Here is a 19,999-nt window from a genome sequence, read left to right as displayed (position 1 = left end):
TGTTTGAGGCGCCAACCATTTGCAGTACGTCTCAAAAGAGACTTTATGTAAACAAAAAGCACTTTTGAAAACCAACATAAAACAAAACCTTTTTGAAGCAAGACTATGGGACGCCTCCAAAAAATTAGCTTAATTCAGCAAAATTGAAATAGAGAAAATCTAAAACATCTGCTAGTCCAAACAATCCAGCAGTATTGTAAAAATTTATTATCCAAGTATTGAACTGTGGTGATCATTTGAAACTAATTTTGTTTAAAATTGTAGCATTTTATGAGCAGGTAATTGCTTTGCTTATCTATAATTAACCAATACCAAAATTTGGTCTCTTCACAATATTACAGAGTCATTGAAGTTCAATTTAAATTAATTTTTGACGGCTTAACTCTTTGAATGGAAAATAAAATTGCTTTTACAGAGTTCAAACTATCTCTTCAAATTACAATATTTACAAAATTGCAGTTTATATGACTGATAAAGAGCATTTGCTAAAAGCGTTGAACCTCTCGCTGGCTTCAAAATTTTCTCATTTTTTTTCATTGAGAAGTGAAAAAACTGGCTAATATATTAAACATATACAAAAAGTATTAGAGCGTTTGTATATCAAGCTGCAGCTCTAAAACATAAAGACGCACTACAATACACACATCTTGGTTTGAAAGCTTTTAGAGGCTTTAGTCGTTTGAGTGTTTTGTTTATACTTTCTATAATATCCCGATGTAGCTAACAGCTAGAGTAGAAATCTACCAAGCTCGGCCTTCAAAATTCCTCTTTTGCTCTTTCAGGTTTGAATTTTGTGGTTACAATGAAAACTTGATTACATTCCTTTTGATATGCTCAAACTCGCTTTCTATTTCTATTTCAATTTTACTCCATAGTTCCTTATCCTGTATGTTTATAAATACATTTGACGCGGCCTTCCGTAAAGGTGCATTTTAAAAGTGCTTAAACCTACATACATATTGACTAATATATCTTCATAATTGAACAAACGTCATCTATTTATTGTTTCACACACTAGTCCTGTTAGTATGAAGTGGAAATTTCCGCGTTTGAGGAACAGTTTCAAATTTGGATCTAAGTTCAAAAAGAGCAAGTCAGTAGATGGCAGGAAATGGGGTGAAAATGGAGAGAAAGTCACCTCACTAGATGAAGCCGATGATTCCAGAAAAAGGTATGCATCCTATTAAATTTAGGTCACACTGATTGTTCCAAATTACGACGAAAAGTGGTTCGAAACTTCTTGTCAGCTGTTTTATTTTAGCTGAAAGTTTTTCCATCGCAACGGCATGAAATGGGTTTCACTGATCAGCTCCTGAAAATTACTCTTTGCTAGAAAAAAATGTTATAAGTTTCAAAATTTTTCTTCACTTTTTGAGCGCAAATCTGAAATATGGTCAAAAGGTCAATATTTTAGCCCAAATGGATATAGTTTAGTTATATTATAACGCTATGAAATGATGAATCTGAAATTAGTTCACAGAAAAGAAGTCAGAAAATATCTTAGAGCTTACAAACTTCAAGTATGGTAATAAACCACAAAGAAAATAAAACTTACCAGTTTATAACGAAAACCGCAGCTATCAATTTAAAAATTGAATGGGAACCAAGCTTGAGCTGTTTAATTGTCAAATATTGATATATATTTTCTAGAGCTAAATGATCAATGAAACCTTGTGAAATATTTCAAGTAAATTTTTGCATGTGAATATGAGATGGCGCCCCCCAAAGCCGCCAAACGTTTGATACGGTAACCGTTTTCGAATTTAACCTGTAAGATTTATTAATAGTTTTCGGACTACAAATACGACCATTTTTGTCGTATTTTTACTCTTTTTAATCTCATTGCTGCTGTTGCGCAAATCTGAAATATGGTCAAAAGGTCAATTTATTAGCCCAAATGGATAAGAGTTAGTCATAATATATTGCTATGAAGTGATGAATAAAAAATTGGTTCAAAGAAAATAAGTCAGAAAATATCTTAGAGCTTACAAACCTCAAGTATATTAATCAACCACAAAAAAAACAGAACTTACCCATTTATAACGCAAACTGCAGCTATCAATTTAAAAATTGAATGGGAACCAAGCTTGAGCTGTTTAATTGTCAAATATTGATATTTATTTTCAAAAAATTAAATGATTTATAGAACATTGTGAATTATTTCAAGTAAATTTGGCATTGAATATGAGATGGCACCCCCCCAAAAAAACCTAACGTTTGATACGTAAACCATTTTGGATTGAACCTGTAAATGTAATTAATAGTTTTCGGACTAAAAATAAGACCTTTTTTGTAGAGTTTTCACTCTTTCTAATTTCCTAAAAAATTTTATTTTAAAACCTTCTCATGGGAATTGTTGCGATGCCGAGCCCAGTCTTTAGACTGTTAATACGCTACTAGAATTTTGGTTCGATTGGGGCGTATGTTGATAGTTCTTGCTCGGTAAGACTGACGAGAGTTTTGAGACGTAAGATTCAAGATGTCTCTATCTTAAATTTTAAAGCAAAGTCTAACGTTGGATCTCAAACTAGCAGTGTGAGCTTCCATTTGAAGCCATCCAACAACAATTTGAAATGGATGACATTCAATGGGCTAGCTGGAGACTACCCAACACTGAGTGCCCACTTCTCTGCCCATGCACAAACAGGTGACAACTTTGATCCCCTTTACAGGCGGAGTTGAGTTACTTGACCGACCAGCAGCAATCGGAAATGATAAAAATAATGAACAGAAATCAAATTGGGGCTGAGGCTCAAGCTAGAGCAGCAGGTTTACAAGATAATGATTACATAAAAAACAAGACAGGAGCCTACCTTGCAATGAAAGTTACGCTAGCCGCCAAAACTTCATCATCAACGATTGTGTAAATAGCAGGGGCCTAGTTTACGGCCAAAACGCTTGGCATTTTCTGCAGCAATGCTTTAGTATTGTAGAATTGATGAGACAACTACGGCGAAGAATTTGTTTATACACTAGACCAAACTACAGTTCTTGAAAAATGAAGCGCTCCAACAGAACTTCATCAGGGCACAAGATTTGTCACTCAATTGCACGATGCTGGGGGAAGAGCTCTCGGAGACGATGTTCTTTGCTATGGATCTCAATGGGCTTCCACTAAGTTGTCAGTAATTTTTGGCACAAGAACGCTTCAACGGCGCACAAAACTTTATAATGTAGAGAACACATATTTTGAAAAAAACCGCAGAAAAAAATGACGTAGAAGATAATCAGAATGTTGCAATGTCAGCCAAAGCAAACTCTTTATCAATTTTTTGGACACCCTTCAAATTAAATCACGACCTGGAAAGAACTTTATTAGTAGTTCTAAGACCTAAGACCCTACAATGTGCTTTGCAAATAACATGTCTAATTTTTACAAAAACGTTGTTTAAGTTTTTTTTCAAATGAAAACATATTCAGCTAGTGCATGTGAAAAAGAATAGTTCTCAAAAAACATTTCTTTTCAAGTTTGCAAAACGGACTTAGCTGTAGACTCAGGCAGTACTGAATAAATAATGATAGATATGAAGTTGTTCAAGAATTGCCGAAAACAGGATACGGACAATAATCTGGATGAATAGCAAAGCAAAAATAGAAGGAAATGGAGATGCAGATGTTAAAGCCCCAGACACTAGAGATGCTCAACCATAACTGACTTTCGAAAAAAAAATTACTAATGCTTTAAAATGAGGACAAAGCAAACTAAAGCAATCTTAAAATCAAGCTTTGTTCAAAAGCAACATGAAATACTTCCTAAAAAACTATGTCAGTTCATAAATAAAGAAGCAAAAATAAGCTGAAGACTGAAAAGAGGAGGAGATTTTTTTCTTACGTTCCAGAAAGAATGGTCTAATTCTAGAACCCTTTTTCAATTTCAAGTGGGAACTCTAAACAAACAAAATGTTGTCACAAAAGACTTGGACATGTACACTGTAGAAATGTAGCACGCAACAAAGAAAAAACAAGTGAAAATTCAGATTTCTGTGCAAATTGCGCAGTAGGTAAAATTTGAAAGAAACTGTAAGCAGTTTAACTTATAAAAACAAAGCCAAAACAAAGCTTTCACAAAACCTGAAAATAGATCTTTTCAAAAGTTTTGAAACGGTGAGTCCATCAAATTTTTGTCTATACAGATGTGTAATCAGCTTCATTGATGATTTCAGCGGCTACTGAGTAAAAACAGTTCATGAAGTACAAAAATCAAGCCCTGAAAATTTTCAAAAATTTGTTGCCCAGTATGCCAGACCAAAAGTTTTTAAGCAATGAAATAGATTGTGACTTTACTGTTCCCGAGACACTTGAAGCAAACAGTGTTGCAGAATGCTTTTTTAAAAGGGTAGTGAAGGCTTGAGGAAGTCATTGGATAGACTCGAAATTGCGAAAAAACTACTGTATCAGAGCAGTAGATATCCCCTCTACATTCAAAAGCTAGATTTACAAAGCCAATGTACAAAATCAGCCCTTGAAAGTACTTTATGGTGCAGAAAACACATTTTTTAAGGGGAATCGCAGAAAAAGAAATGACGTAGAAGAAAATCACAACGTTACCATGTCAGCAAAGCATACTTTTCATAAAGTTGGTATACACTCTTCAAAGCAAATCACGACCTGGGCAGAATTTTTCTATTACTTCTAAGACCCTAAATTGTGCTTTGCGTGTAACATGCCTGGATATTTAGATCTTAAGTTTTACAGAAACGTTGTATAACGTTTTGGCAATGGAAAAGGTAATTTTGTTAGTGCATGTAAAAACAAAAAAAAATATTTCTCTTCATGTTTCGATTTAGCAGTAGACTCTAGACAGAACTGACTAAATTATGATGAATATAAAGCGGTCCAAAAACTACCAAAATCTGTATGCTAAAAAAACCGGATGGGAAAACAAAAATAAAAGTAACTGGAGATGCAGACATTAAAGCGACAGAGAATAAAGAAGCTCAATCCAAACTGATTTTCGAAAAAAAGTTACTAATGCATTAACTCGAGGAAAAAGCACACTAAAGCAAACTTAGTATCAAGCTTTGCTCAAAAACAACATGAAATAATTCCTTCAAAAGTTAAGTCAGAACATAAATAAAGAGGCAAAATTAAGCTTAAGACTAATAAGAGGATGAAATTTTTTTTTACCTAAAAACTATTGAGTTAGAGCAGTAGATAAAGCGTGCTACCTTCAGTGCCTAGTTTTATAAAGCTAAAATAGAAAATCATCCATCGAAAATTACTTTGACAAAAAACCGGGACGGGAAGCGACCTTCTAACAGTATTCAGAAAATTGCGATGACATAACAAAACCTATGTCCTATGCAAAAGCGTCAGCTAACTGTTTATCTGTTATACAGATAACAACACAGCCTATTTGCTACTTAATTACAAGGAATATTTTTACTCCGGGTAACAACGTACTTATCAAGCACAGCTACCAAGAATTTGGGTCAGAGCCAACAACAAAAAGAGCCAACAACAAAAAGACTTAAACTAAGTAAAAGATAAGCCTAAGATTACAAGTGACCAAAGTAACATAAGTTAAGATGTACAATTCCCCAAACTTACACCTAAATACCACCTAAGGTACCAACTGTCCTGAATACCAGTCCATTGAAGTCAGCGATTGCTACTTTGCCGAGTTCAATGATTTGTTCATAGCTAATGCTGTGTGCAGAATTACTGATCCTTGAAAAAAGCAGCTAGTAAAACGTGTGGAGCCTTGAGACACCTTTCTGGCACAATCAGAACGGATACGTTTGATCAGGAAGCTAAATACACCCCTCCCCTATGACAAGTAACTGTTTGTTTTAATGCAAATTCATTGTATTTTAATTCTGATTTTGAACTTGCAAAGACAATGATTACAAGTACCATAAATCAAAACTTTGCTATATTAAATTTTTTCGAAGATATGCTATCAAACGAATTTTAAAACTACCGGTGTCAATTGAAGATGGGCTTTAATGAATTTTGGATAGAGTGCAACATTTTCTGCCTCCGTCAAAATGTCACAATCCGAACTATTGGGTCAGTTCACGAAAAGTTTTTGAAAAAAAGACTCAGAGTTAATTTTGGTAACCGTTTTGAAAAGACAACAATTTCATTCGAACCTAATTTTAGTGAGAGTTTGGCAATGACAATACTGAATTTTGAAGCCTATATATGTCAATAATTAGCAAATAAAATAATTAGCAAATAAAACGATTAAAGAACGCTCAAAATTATTGACTTCAAAGCTGCAATTTTGCTTTTATTTAACCCTAAATCCTTTGAGTCAAAACTATGGGAATTGATATTTGCAAACTGAGGCTTTGTCATTTTTTTAAGATATGGAAACAAAATATCCTCAATTTTAGGGAGCATATTTATCCGTCAGAAATTGATAACAATCCAGACTAAATTCACTTATTTGGTACACTTTTTTTGCAAAATTTTCTCTTTCCATCATGATTCACTTTTCAGCTCTAGTTTTCCATAGTTCAAAAATTTGGCCTAACCATTCTGAGTGCTGAGCTTCAAAAAGCTGTTCCCTTACGAGTTACACGACCATAAGTTTTTAGAGCAAAATAAAACGAATTGTTTCAGTTTCAGTTCCAAGTACTCTCCCTTCCGGGATGGTTCACAAATGAAGATCACTGCTGGTGTTGAATCTTTCCTCTACTCATAAACTGACACCAAAATAATTTTATGTACGCAAAGTATAGGTGTTTGGAGAAAATATATCACGAGAAAACTGAAGAAAAGTTTTCCGAATCAAAAATTAAATTTAGAAGAACTCCTACACAAGAAAGCAACTCACGACAGTCAGCATCTATGTTCCATCTAGGTAAACAATTAGGCAGAATGCCCTTGACGTGCCTATCTCTACATCGTTGCAAATCAACCAATTTGCAAATGCAGCTTTGCACGCTGATCATGCTCCTGATCACGTGTGCCTAAGCGCATGAAAGATATAAGCCCACTAAGCGGGGGAGGGGGGGCAAAACATAGATCCAAAAAAAATCACAAATCGTTAAAATTTATTGATGTAATGTCATTTCTGAAAATCATGAAGTCCTTTTGTAGAAGGCTCAAATACTTCATTCCAATTTAGTTTCCTTATATACAATATTTGAATTTTTTCCTGATATTTATTGACACAAAAGCTTAGACGCATGTATGCGAAGTAGCTGTATTTGAGTAAATAGTAGAATCAATAGGATTGTTTTGGGTAAACTGTTGAAAAAAGCTGAAAACGGAGAAAATGGGATGTCAATATTGATAATCTGGTTATCGCAATTTTCAATAATGACTCTTGCATATTCTTAGAGCAGTGAGAATTCGATGAATTGATGAAATTAAGTGAGCTCTAAAATTCATTGTATTTGGATTATCGAGACGGGCAATATGCAACCATTGTTGAGATTTAATTGTTGATTTTTTGAACTCTGCTCAACAAGTCAAGTCCTTGCCAATTTTGCTTTAAAACCTATCCTCAAAACAAAACTTTAAGAAGAAAAGTCCGTAAACTGAGGTTTCTATTATCTATTAAGATACGAAAACGATACATATTCACTTTGGAGAGCATATTTGATAGTAGCAATCTGATACAAACTATTTCCACTAATGTTCCTCAATATCTGTCGGAAATCGGTTGACAACTCTGCTAAACTTTTTCTCATGATTTCATCGTACGTGTTCAGCCCTGATTTTTATCAGTCAACAACTTAGACCCAGTCAAGCTGATTGTTGAATGGAAAAATTATCAAATAAAATCTACGCTATCACACAGTTTTTAGAACCAAATTGCTAACCCTCTATTATTAACTTTCAGTATTTTGTCCAAATTCACTTTGCTAATTTTTGGTATAAAAAAATGACTTGAGTTGAACTTTTTGGTGGATAATAATGGACACAATAGCACACATGTGTGTACACGAAGTAGTGGTAGTATTTGAATAAACAATAGCTCAGTGGGAAATGCACAGACGTGTGACTTTGAAGCTAAATCTGCAACACTCGATTGTATGAATAGATAGAGATATATAGATATACAAAACACGAAGAAGAAGCATCCATGCATAATTGTAACCTAGTGTCAAACTATACTATCCTCACCAGTTATATTATCATAACTTGTAATAACTCATGTTTTAATTAAGGCTTTATTTCCATTATCTGTTTTTGCTTTTTTTCAATGCGATGTTATCCATTATAATTTGTTTCTTACTTCATGTCTTTAAATTTATGGAAAATTTGTCAAATCATTAAGTTTTGACAGTTTCGTTTATTTGAAAGAATTATGGTAAAAATTTGAAGTGGCTACCTAATTGTAATAAAACTTGATGTGTAAATTAAAATTAAAATAGAAAATAGTTACTTCCCTTCATAGCTTTTTACGTCGATTTCATTTCTTGACTTTGAGTAAATAAGTTGGTCGAATAAATAAATATTAATTACTCAGTAATCGAAAAAAATCTCTTATCAGTTCCATTTGATCAGCTTCTCAAAATAGATTACCAAAAAAACTACTCTGTTTTTCCATATTTTCGTAGAAGAAAAAACAAACTGCATTTTTAGTCTCGCTGTCACGATTTTTTTTGAAAATCAGTTTCTAAATTTGACGCCGAACCATTAATACCAGATTTGCGTTAAAGTTATCTGTTATAACTTAATGACCTAATTTCTCAAAATAGCTTTCAACCCACAAATTTCGAAATGTAATCTCTTGTTCATTTCCTTATAAGGTGCCTGTCACCCAAATAAAAAAATAACGTCAGACAACTTCTAAGTGAACAAAATCTATTCCCTCGTGATCTGATTGTATTTCACGTGATTTCCCTTCTTTTACACCGAATACAAAAGACAAGACCACCTAAACTTCCTCTATTTCTTAAGACTGTAGCAGCTACAAATACAATTACTTATTTTGAGGAGAAATAGGAAAAGCGAAAAATAACCCTGCAATAGAATAGTATATTCACTGTATTGCGCTATACTAGTCTGCAAACTTATACAGCCCAGTGTGTGGTGTCCTTGTTAAGGATAACAGAGCTACAGTAACCACAGGAATACGTGTGTATACGAAAAGCAGGGAAGAATTGAATACTTCCATTGTATACCATGGTAACCACCATGAAATTGAAATAAATTTGGGTTTTGTTGCAGGACACATGAAATATTACAGATATTGAGTTGGAACGCTCCCATGCCAAATGGCCGAAAAAAGTATTAGAAGAGCAACAAACAACCTGAATTTTCCTGAAACATAGATTTTCATCATAGTTTTTAGAGTTAAAAAATTTCGCCAAACAAAGATTTTTTTGAAGACGACTTTTAAAAAAAATTGGATAAATGAACATTCTGTTTATTAGCACATCTTTTGTGGTAGATCTGTTGAGCATAAATATGACTCTAAAGCCCGTAGACAGAGACAGTTAACAGCTTTCACCCCCTCCCATACATCAGGGCTGCGCTTATGTCTGTGCATGTAATAAAATGAAGTAGAAGCAAGCCATTTCGCTTCCTATTCTATTGTGTGGATAACCTAACTAGTGCCAACATTGCCTGTACATAAGCATTACCAGTTTATACCATTTTACTAGTTTTATAACCATATTATAACCCTCTTCTTGTCCATGGAAGACTTGTGATAATAATCAGGCTCTTTTATCTTGTACAGAACAGGTTGAAATAATTTTACCCCCGCTGTTTTGAGAGCGTTAGTTTGACCATTAGAGCACACTTATTGCAAATTGATACACAATTTTCTGTTTAAAAAAAAACAAAATTTTGGAAGTTTGGCTGTCTTTAGAACTTATATTGTTGCTACAGTGTTTCTGGTTTTGCGCAGCTTCAAAATACAGAAAATTGGTCAAAATTGTTGGTTTAGGTTAGAAATACTTTAACTAAGTTGTTAAGTAACTTTGGTAAATATTTGATTTTTGGCCTGAAAGTTTTAGTGAGTATCCAAATAATTCCCCCCAAGTTTGTCCGAATTGTTTGGTAACTTAAAGCAGATCAATTAATTCTAATGGAAAGAGTTCTATCAAACTTGAAAGCTTTTAGTTGTATTTATCTGTAGGTTTAATGTTTTAATCTGGTTAGTTATAGTTAGTTAAGTTCTATTATGAGACCTTGTTTGATTACTGACACGTCGGCTGCAGAGAATTCGATCACATAACCCTAAAATGGAACTTCAGTCTCTGTAAATCTCTTTCGCAACTTTCTTTTGGCGCTTTTACAAACTCTGATCTCTTCATCGGACATTTATTTCAGTAATTTTTGCAAATCTGGCAAATTATTAGATAGGAAATATTGTTTCATTTATGAGCATGGAAAAATTTCCCCGAGTCTTTCTGGACACTTTATGGAGTTTAGTTTCGACAACTGGGCGAATTTTAACCACGCCCCCAACTTACCTTAAACCCACTTTCAGACTGTGTGACAGAAATCATCGCAATGGCATCTCAAATAACCCCGAAGACACATGTTTAATCTCACCCGGATGGGACTGCGAAAAATGCCACGATGAAAAACTTTACCTTGAGGACCACCACCATTACTGTGCGGAACACCATAGCAGTCTACTATGGTCACCAAACTCAGGAAATCAGCAATTTTTATCCGGTACTGGAACCGCTTGTGCTCCCAGGGTTTCTAAGGACGGTGAATTTGTTCCTGTGGATGGTGGGAAAGTTGTGGTTGACTCCAGGGTGCATTTTGAGATGATAACTGAACTGCAACAGATGCGCATTTTGTGCTCCTCTCTGCAATCATACCTCAGAACTCCAGTTAGTAGTCATTTCGCATTTATTTTCTTCAAAAATAAGGCTCTGAAAGTTTTCAGTTTCCAAAAGATTTGCAGAGTATCCAATTTTGTAGAAAATAAATACTGATTATTTCTTGCAATATCAAAAACTAACAGCAGAATAGAAAAAAAATAAACTAAATTTTTGATATATCATATTGTAAAGAAAAATTAAATAAAGCAATCGCCAGCAGACACACACATGTACGTACCCGAGTTGACCAAACTTATGCACCGTAAAAAGTATCAAATATGATACCTTACTAAACATAGAAGGGGCCATATATGCTGCATCCAAGCCATAAAAAACCCTTTATGCGAAAAATTTTACAATCGAGTGAAAAATGTTACCGCTTGCAACACTTTTGTCAGACAGCAACTTTAAATATCAATCAATTTTAATGAAAAATAATTAAGTATCTACAAAAAAGTACAACTTAATTCAAGTTACAGAGCTTTTGCTTTAAGGTCTAGTGGAAAAACTTTTAGATATATTTTTTACAAGTGATCATCAAGACAGCATTTTGGTCTATTCAACCATCTGTGTTATGTCTGATCTATTGATGTCATTGGTGGAATTCACTTCTAATGAGATTTTTCCAGGCAAAAGTAGCTTATGGTCGCAGACACAATCCGAACTATTGTCATTTTTGTGCGGCCATACACTGGACGTTGTCCCGGGCATTTACTCCCCAGAATTTTGATTTCTAGAAATTGCATACCGCCCAGCGTTAAGTAACCTCTGATCAGAACATTTGAAGGCAGAAAAGACCTGATCACAAGTAATTTTTCCTAAACAATTATAGTTATGTTTGATTTTTAAGACTCTTGTTTATGGTTTTTTATGGTTTATGGTTTGTTTTTTTATGGTCGACTTCGAACTCAATGAAAGAAAACTCCACATTTGTGTGTCACAGAAAGCAACTCATTAAAATAACGCTAAAATGAAATCAGAATCTGTTTTTAGACCTTCTCTCAAGACGCTTCCACACAAACCTCCTCCTCCGATTCAACAACATCCACGACAGCAGCTTCAGATCTTCCAGAATATTCTAGAAGAGAATCTTCTCTCACAGATCAACCTCAGTCCACTTGCTGTTCCTCCTCAGTTCTCATCACAATAAACGACAAATCAGCAGATGAACAGATGGTGAATAAAATCCCACAATCATCACTACCATCAGAAGGAATTCTACCTCTCCATCCCAATAATAACAAAGAGTACTCCACCTCTCTTGCACTGCAATGCAGTTAATGTTGCAATCAAATAAGGAACTGTTTCACTCTAATATAACCTCCCAAAAAGTCCACAATCAGCGATAATAGAAAGACATAGGGAAATTTTGCTGGTCATACCAGTGCTTAACTTCAAGCCACTATCAGTTTTGATTCAGAACACTTTCAAATTCAGAGCAAGAGTAATGTTCATAACTGATTTACAACTAACTCGAGACAAAGAGACAAAGTCTCCAATAATTAAATTGATTTATAAATTAAATGCTGATTTTTCATCTCGATTGAACCATGAAAAATATCCAGAAAAGATTTAATTGATTCCATGTAGAAACTTTTTTTTAAAAAAAAAAACAAAAATTTTTCACGTAAACAGAAAACAGTTCCTCCATCCTTTGGTTACTTAATTGTTAAAATGTCTATCTTTGAATAATCTTAAATTTCAAATCACATTTTGTACTGTTGTTTAGTAGATGGGATTAATATGTAAAAATTGATGCGATTATTAAATGCAAATCCGAAGTTTTATTTTCTAACAAAAATTTTTGTTTCGAATTTTGCCCACAATTTTCCCCAGAGAAAACAAAAAAAAATAATACAAAAAAAATTCAAGAATGACAAATACTTTAATCAACTTTGAGTTTCGAATTTTCGTCGCATGCTTTAGAGAGCTCTTGTGTTCTATTGTTCCATTGCATTAGCACAAAAAGCGAGTGACCAAGAATGCTGAAAAGAAAAGATTAATTTGAAAAAATCAAAAGGAGCCAGAAGAAAACGCCTACATTTTTTAAAAAAGGAATTCTCTACCATTCATAAAACTGGCTGGAAATTTCTCTTAGTTATTCTTACGAAAAATGTCTGCTTCAGAAAAACAATAGCACTGTAAGTTAATTTAGATAATTCTTTTTTCAAAACGACAAAAGACTCTATCTCAGCACACAAATGTTCACTTTTTATACAGACTCTTTATTGGCGTGATTCTGGGAGTGAAATACAGCTGTTAAATGCCTCCATTTAGATTAACTTTGCAATTTCAAATACCTAACTCGAAATAAGAATTTATTGAATTGCAGAAGTACGCACAGAAAACCAGAATGTTTAGAGCATATATTGGATTAAAGATAACTGAATGCCAAAGCGATCGGGCGAAAGAATGATATCAAAGATTTCACAGCGTTTTATTGTAAACAAATTAAAATACATGCTCACATTAAGCAGGTCAAATTCAAAGTCAACATAATTTAAGAGCGACGGATAAAAGAAAAGGACATGATTCCTAAACTAGTTCATATAAGTACATATATCACATTTTCCCTGAAAAAAACGGAAATGCACAATTTGCATATTTGAAATACTGTATTAGTTAACATTTATAAGAAAATAAATACAATATTAGCGGGGCATCTTTACTAAACGTTTTAAAATGTTCTGGTGATCATATCTATTAGAAGTTGTAGAATAGTGGGCAGTGGTTGTAGAATTTTGTACTTTGCTTAGGTTGACTAGCTGGGGACCGACTAGCGCCAAAAACTCTAACAAATTGAAAGGGGTGTTTTGATGGCTCTCAGACTTCTATTGGAGGGATCTTTTCCCCCCACGCTGCTCTTGTCGGCTGTAAGAAACTCTAGTTGGAATAATGAATTGAGTTGAGTAATCAAGTATTATCAAATGAATAAACAAGAAATGTAAAAGATCACAAAACCATATCAAAATGCAACCAGAGTTTTATCATAGAAGATGGTTCACAACTTTAACTCCGTAACCAAATTCTTCACTAGAGAACTACTTTTCTCTCAATTCTACGAGCTCTCACGGTGTTTGCAAGTGGTCTGATTTCCAATCGCGCAAACCAGTGTTCTGATTTTATCAAGTCAATTCAACTCTCTCGACAAAGTTTTTGTTATCACAACTTCTCTACAGGTCAACTTCTAAGCTACAGCTCTTATTATGGTACTTTTTTGGTAAGGTTTTTGTTCTACTTCTTAATAACTATCAAGCAACAACGCACAAGAGTGATCAGAACAAAATTTGTTCACATCTCATTATGGACCACATTAGTTATGCCTTTCTTACGTAAATTTGTTATGACTTCAAAAGAACAATTGAATGACCTGAACGCCTTCTTTATACATTACTAACTTCTACTCAAGCTATTCAAACTAAAACAAAAGCAGTATCAGACTTATGATGCTACCTATTAATCAGTCGGTCAAACTATGAACTCAAGAATTCAAGCCTTATTTGGCAGTTTAAAGTTTCCCCTAGGTATCTATAAAACAAATTCCTAAAAGTTTCAACAATTAAAGTTACCCCTATGTATGTCCTAACACTCTACCAAGTTTAGTCAAGCTGAGGTAAATACCGGATGATAACTCACCTTTATAAATTCGGTCTGCTTAAGAAAATCAATATTGCCTCTGCTCAACTTATAAAACCACACGTTTTTGTTCCATAAATGCCTGGTTTGTCACAAGGCTTTTAATTGCGTGCAAACAGTCTTACTAACAATTTGATTGTAACCGATTTCCGAAATTCAAGATCTATCACTTCTAACTGCGACACTTCTGTGATAAAAGTAGGATTTCCCAAATTCTACACTCCTCCCTTCTAGACTTTTTGGCATTTGACCTGAATCTTTAAAGAAATTCTGCTTGTCTTGTTGATACATCTAGTCTCCCTTATAAGTAAGTTTTGCTTCATGCATACTTTACGTTTTCTTTATTAGTTCCTGAACACATCACAACACTCTTATTCACTTAAATTAGACCTAGCAGACCAATTTGTGAACCATTGCATTGTACAAATAAGCATTAATAGTACATCAACGTATTAATCTAGAACATTTATCAAATTTACAGCAATCGAATTCAAACGAATATATATGGCTAAAACTACTAGAAAACTTACACAAATTAAGAACTTGTATGTGTCCATAGATACAACACATATAAAGACTAATAAAAAGGCAAATCAATACCATTTTCTGTTACTTCTTATCTATACAATAACTGGTTAGTTGAACCATCGAATCTTGTCATTATTTACCCCGGCCATCTCACCAAAAACTCTATACGGACAATTTAGTAACTATCAATCCAAATAATTGGTTCAACTCACCTATCTAGTACTAATTCAAGGTTAGCTATATACAACTAGCTTGCTCTACACAATATTCACAAACCAAGTTTTTTGTTCAACCACTGATACTCCAGGCACCCTCTTTACTTAACACCGTTAATCAGTATTTCGGTCTAATTTAGCATTTTTATGACCAATAGTTAGACACAGAAGCTAATTTTAAACGATTAGATCCTAAAGTAAGAAGAAGCTATCGTGCTGAAGACGGAAACCGACTGAACTATCTCAAAGAATTTCTTCCTTCCATGCTTGAAAGGATGTCCTCCCATCTCCTCAATGGACCGCCACCTCACATCTGGAGGTCTCCTTCTCCAGCGCCATCTCTTCATCAGCTCCAGCCTGCTCCGTCTCTCCTTCCAACTAACCAGAAGCCACATTGTCCCTCGTAACATCGAGTCTCCACAACCGTTGAAACGGAACCCTCTCTGACAGAACTCCTCCTTTCTGTTGTGGACACCGCCCATCGACGCCATCAAGGCATAATGCAATTCGATTACTGACTGAGAATCCCCTCTTCTGATGTGGATATCAACATTTGTGCTATCAACAGGTGGGGACCACACAATAGGCATTGAATCAACTTCCTCGCTTCTGCTTCTAAACTCGTTTGAAGACCCCCAAAAAAAGAGATAACATTCTTTTGGAGGGTATTGGCCCTGATTGACATAGTTAAACGGCGCTCCGAGTTTAAACCTTTGGTTATTAGAGTCTCTTTCAACCATCCACAAATTGTTATGCTTTATATCTCCCTCAATAATTTTCAGAAATTCCTCTGTCCCCTCGACTCCTGTAATCAATTGGTTCCGCATATCTGTCCTCCAATCTATCTGAGCTCATTCCATTAATAACTTGTGACTGTTCCAAGGAACCTCCAGCTTCACTGTCAAGAGGAGACCGGATGTCCAACTCTTCTGTTGTGATCACCGGTTGTCATGTTTGGTTGCGACTCCTCTACATCTGCATCGCCGATCGGTTCATCAGTACTAGAGAGTTCCTTGCCTTTGCCCAGTTCTACCTGCTTTCTACTTGTTTCTTTCATAATCTCAAATTTCTTCAAGTACCTCTTTGTATACCTTCCACCAAAACTCACACTTTGCCATTTACTGAACTTCAAACATATTTCTCTTCCTGAGGACATTTTAGCAGAGATGTTCTCTTGTTTGCTACAACTACCCCTTGACCCACTTCAAGCCTCAATCTCAACCCAAGACTCTGATTACTACCTCCCAATTTGCTTGATTGTTTGAGCCCAAATCCACATCCTTGCATTATTTCACTACGCGAAGGAGAATTTGATCTGTCCATCGCACTCTCTGGATCTAATGGACATTTTTCAGACCTTTAACCGTAATTCTGAAACACTTGCTTAAGTTCAAACCTGGTTCTTGTCTCAACTCATTTGTTTCTCCCAATGAACATCCTAAAATCTGGTCTCGCTGATTTCGGTTACTCGGTTATACTGCTAAGATCTGTGAATCATTGGCTCTTTCCAAGTTCCAAAAAGCTTTTCATTGCCTTTGCCCAGTTCCTTGCCTTTGCCCAGTTCTAACTGCTTTCTACTTGTTTTTTTCATATTCTCAAATTTCGTCAAGTACCTCTTTGTATACCTTCCACCAAAACTCACACTTTGCCATTTACTGAACTTCAAACATAGTTCTCTTCCTGAGGACATTTTAGCAGAGGTGTTCTCTTGTTTGCTAGAACTCTAACCAAGAACTCTAAGCAAGAACTCTAACCAGCTGAAAACGTTTTCAACCAATATCCCAAAAACCGACAAATGATCCCAAGACTCCACACGCCTTTGCCTACCCGTGACATCACTGCTTCCTCGTTCTTCAAGATGAGTTTGACTAATAGTCTCTATTACTTCGTTATAGCTATCAAATATCTATGTCAACATAACGAACGACGCGAATACTGCATCAACTTGAGGGAAATCTGATGTAGCTTCCCGCAGTACAAAGGTATCACAAGCTCTACCAAGTACTTGGACCTTTTTCTTTAAATCAACTGTTTCAAACTCGTTCAAAGCTTTGGTGAACCTCGCCTGAAACAACTAAAGAAGCTTGCCCAATTTCTAATTCCTTCCTGATTGCTGACGCCGCTTGTCCAAACAGTCCTTGGAAAGTTCCCATTCTCGCCATCAATAGCAATTGAGGTCGTTTCTTTAATTTACTATTGGTCCTCTGCGTAAGTTCCCCAATATGCAGTGGCCATGCTTGAAAATCCAATGAGCTATCTCTTTTGTTGGCTTTAGTACCGTGAACACATCAGCTGTGTCCCAAGACACAACACCTTCGGAAGCTCTCAAAATCACCTCGAGTTGCTCTTCTTCATTAAGTGGAGTGCAATTGTAAATCGCCTTTTCGAAGTCAGCAGTTGACGTAACTGTGCCGCCCAATTCAAAAACTCTTGCTGTATCCCAGTACAGACATGCTTCATACCACCTCAAAAATACTTGAGACCTGTAATGACCATCTTCAACTCGGAAATGCCCGTGTACTAATTTCCAATTCCAGCTCAAATTCTTGAATTTCAGGATCCACCAGTGGATTAAATAATGCACACAGTTTCGGTCGTTTCCTTTTTAAGTCACCCGGGTTGTCACTCCAATCAATCTGTATATAAATTTCTCCAATCATATTTGTTGGTGAATCTATACATCGCCAGGGCTTAGCACTAACGCTTTCAGGACAAACGGAACCATTACTTTTCCTTTTGACTTCATTCACTTTTCGAAAAAACTCCTCTTCATCTCTACTAGATATACACCTCCTTCTCTCAACTATACATGGGACTTTACTGTGCCAATTTCTTCATTCAAATTAACTCTAAGAATGTCCTCGGATAAACATTCTGCAAAAGTTCTCTCATATCGATTTCACCGCCTCCTACTAGTGACGAAAACTCAGGTGACAAGAGAGTTACATCCTTCAGGCTTGTCTCTTGAGTATATCCAAAGAACTCAGGAGGAAGCCCAGTTTCCTCATCCTCATTGGCCTCATTGTCGGAGCCGCTCATGGGAAGATCGTCATCTTCTTTATCCTTTGATAATGATTTGTCAACGTAATAGACAAAACCTTCAGGCGTAGCTAATTTCTCCAATGTTGACAAGAATTTTTCCCTACTCTCCTCCTATAGTTTTCTCTGTTTCTTGCTCTCTATATAAACCTGTGTCAGCTTCTCACGGCGCTGCCTTTTCTCCTTTTTTTCAACTCGGGACTTTAACTCTCTATAACCCAATACTTTTTCTTCATCGAACTTTTTGCATTGTTCGACTCTATTAAAATTTTCTTCCCTTTCCTCGACACGCTTCTTCAACACTTTTAAATGACTCCGTTTCGAACTCTGTAGAAGCAACATTTGTCGCGAGCCATTCACTGGGGATCACAATTATTTCCTTTCCGGTTCTTTGATCGTAACGATAATTAACATCTACTTGCTCTTCCTTGTTTACTTCTCCCAACATACTCAAACTTAAATGTTCTGCTTGCTCCCACCTCAATTTCAGCAAATCTACCACGTTCTGGAAGTTCTCGTTGCTTCATTTTGGTTAATGCATACTGTTCTCACTAATTCCGAACCAACTTCCCTAAGCTCAAAATTTTCCTCTGAGTTCTCACTTAAGGAGTCTTTTTTCCTGCCCTCCGCTTGAACATTCTCAATTTCCGATAATTCTTCTTCCATTACATTTCTTCCTCTACTCCTAATACTATAAGAACGATCACAGTTTTCTCCTCTACTTAAAGATAGCGTCGCCTCAATGATGTCAAAGTTTTGCCCTAACGACATTATTGCTTCACCAGTTTCCGACAACCAGAATCTGAAAGGCAAATCCCAAACCGCTTGCAATTCCCATCCTCTCAGTAGACTAAGCATTGACGCCATAGCGCGATCCTCACTCATTTTCAACACTTCTACAACGTCAAGGTAGTACAGCTTCCAGTAATCCCTTTTCGTGAATCTTTCCGACGGAAAAAAACTCTACAAACGGGAACGCACTCCAGTCCCTCTTTGCTAAACCATTCTGATTCTTTTATTTTTCTTCTACTTTTTCGTGGTGTTCCTCAGCTCTAACTATTTCTACTCTGTCTAACAGTCCTCTCTGTCTGAGAACCCTTAGCCTCTCACTTCTGCTAAGCCCGATTCTCCCACTATTATCAGTAACTACTGCTCCTCTAACCTGACTTACTCTGATTTGCCACTCTACACTAAAATTCTGCTGCTTTTGAACTATCACTGGCCTCCTTTGTAAACTTCTCCTTGCTCTCTGCCTCAGAGTCAAACTCTCTAGCTCGTGCTCCTGCAGTTTGAAGAAAAGATTAAAACTGTGGAAAATCTTTCTCTCTCTCTCTCTCTCTCTCTCTCTTTCTACTCTACTATACTCTACTCTATACTCACGAACCTTTCACTCGCAACTGTCTTTTGCCAAATACCAGCCTACCAACTCCCTGTTTCAAGCTCTTGATACTCCGAGCTGACCTCCTTTCCTCAAGAACAACCAATTACTAACAATGACACTCTTGAATAACTTTCTCTCACTTAGCTTGTCCCTCTTCAGACTACCTCTAAATCTTTACTCGCAACTCTCTCTACCTTGACTCACCAATCTCTTGATCTTGGACAAGGCCCTGTAATAACCTTCACTAAGAAAGCCGATACTCTACACGAACTCAGCCTCATGAAACTTACGCTCTTTACTAAATCAAAACTTTCTCCCTCAATCTTCTAGTCTCAAGAAAAGCTAAATGTTAACAATACCCACAGTCGAACTCCAACTCAACTGAAAACTGCTCCACACACTCGCAACTTTTTTCTCCCTATTAGTCAAGCTCCAACTTGACTCTGTCCACG

General features: G+C 35.7%; 1 protein-coding gene across 1 annotated transcript; it reads left to right on the top strand.

The window, feature by feature from the left end:
• The first annotated feature begins 456 nt into the window (after nucleotides 1-456).
• On the top strand, nucleotides 457-12,153 carry LOC142345392 (uncharacterized). Its single transcript, XM_075397425.1, has 3 exons — nucleotides 457-1,171; nucleotides 10,403-10,757; nucleotides 11,742-12,153. The coding sequence occupies exons 1-3, from the start codon at nucleotides 1,029-1,031 to the stop codon at nucleotides 12,027-12,029; spliced, it is 786 nt and encodes a 261-aa protein (XP_075253540.1). The 5' UTR covers nucleotides 457-1,028; the 3' UTR covers nucleotides 12,030-12,153.
• Nucleotides 12,154-19,999: the final 7,846 nt, after the last annotated feature.

Source organism: Convolutriloba macropyga, chromosome 9, assembly GCF_964194025.1.
Source record: "Convolutriloba macropyga chromosome 9, txConMacr16.3, whole genome shotgun sequence".
Taxonomy (NCBI): domain Eukaryota; kingdom Metazoa; phylum Xenacoelomorpha; order Acoela; family Convolutidae; genus Convolutriloba; species Convolutriloba macropyga.
Note: the sequence above shows the minus strand (reverse complement) of the source record. Positions and strands in the feature narration are given on the sequence as shown.

What these genes read in the sequence shown, in the direction of transcription:
- LOC142345392 (XM_075397425.1), top strand. Translation starts at nt 1,029, where the DNA reads ATGAAGTGGAAATTTCCGCGTTTGAGGAACAGTTTCAAATTTGGATCT. An exon ending in GCCGATGATTCCAGAAAAAG is followed by an intron (nt 1,172 to 10,402) that starts GTATGCATCCTA and finishes ACCCACTTTCAG; the next exon opens with ACTGTGTGACAGAAATCATC. An exon ending in AATCATACCTCAGAACTCCA is followed by an intron (nt 10,758 to 11,741) that starts GTTAGTAGTCAT and finishes ATCTGTTTTTAG; the next exon opens with ACCTTCTCTCAAGACGCTTC.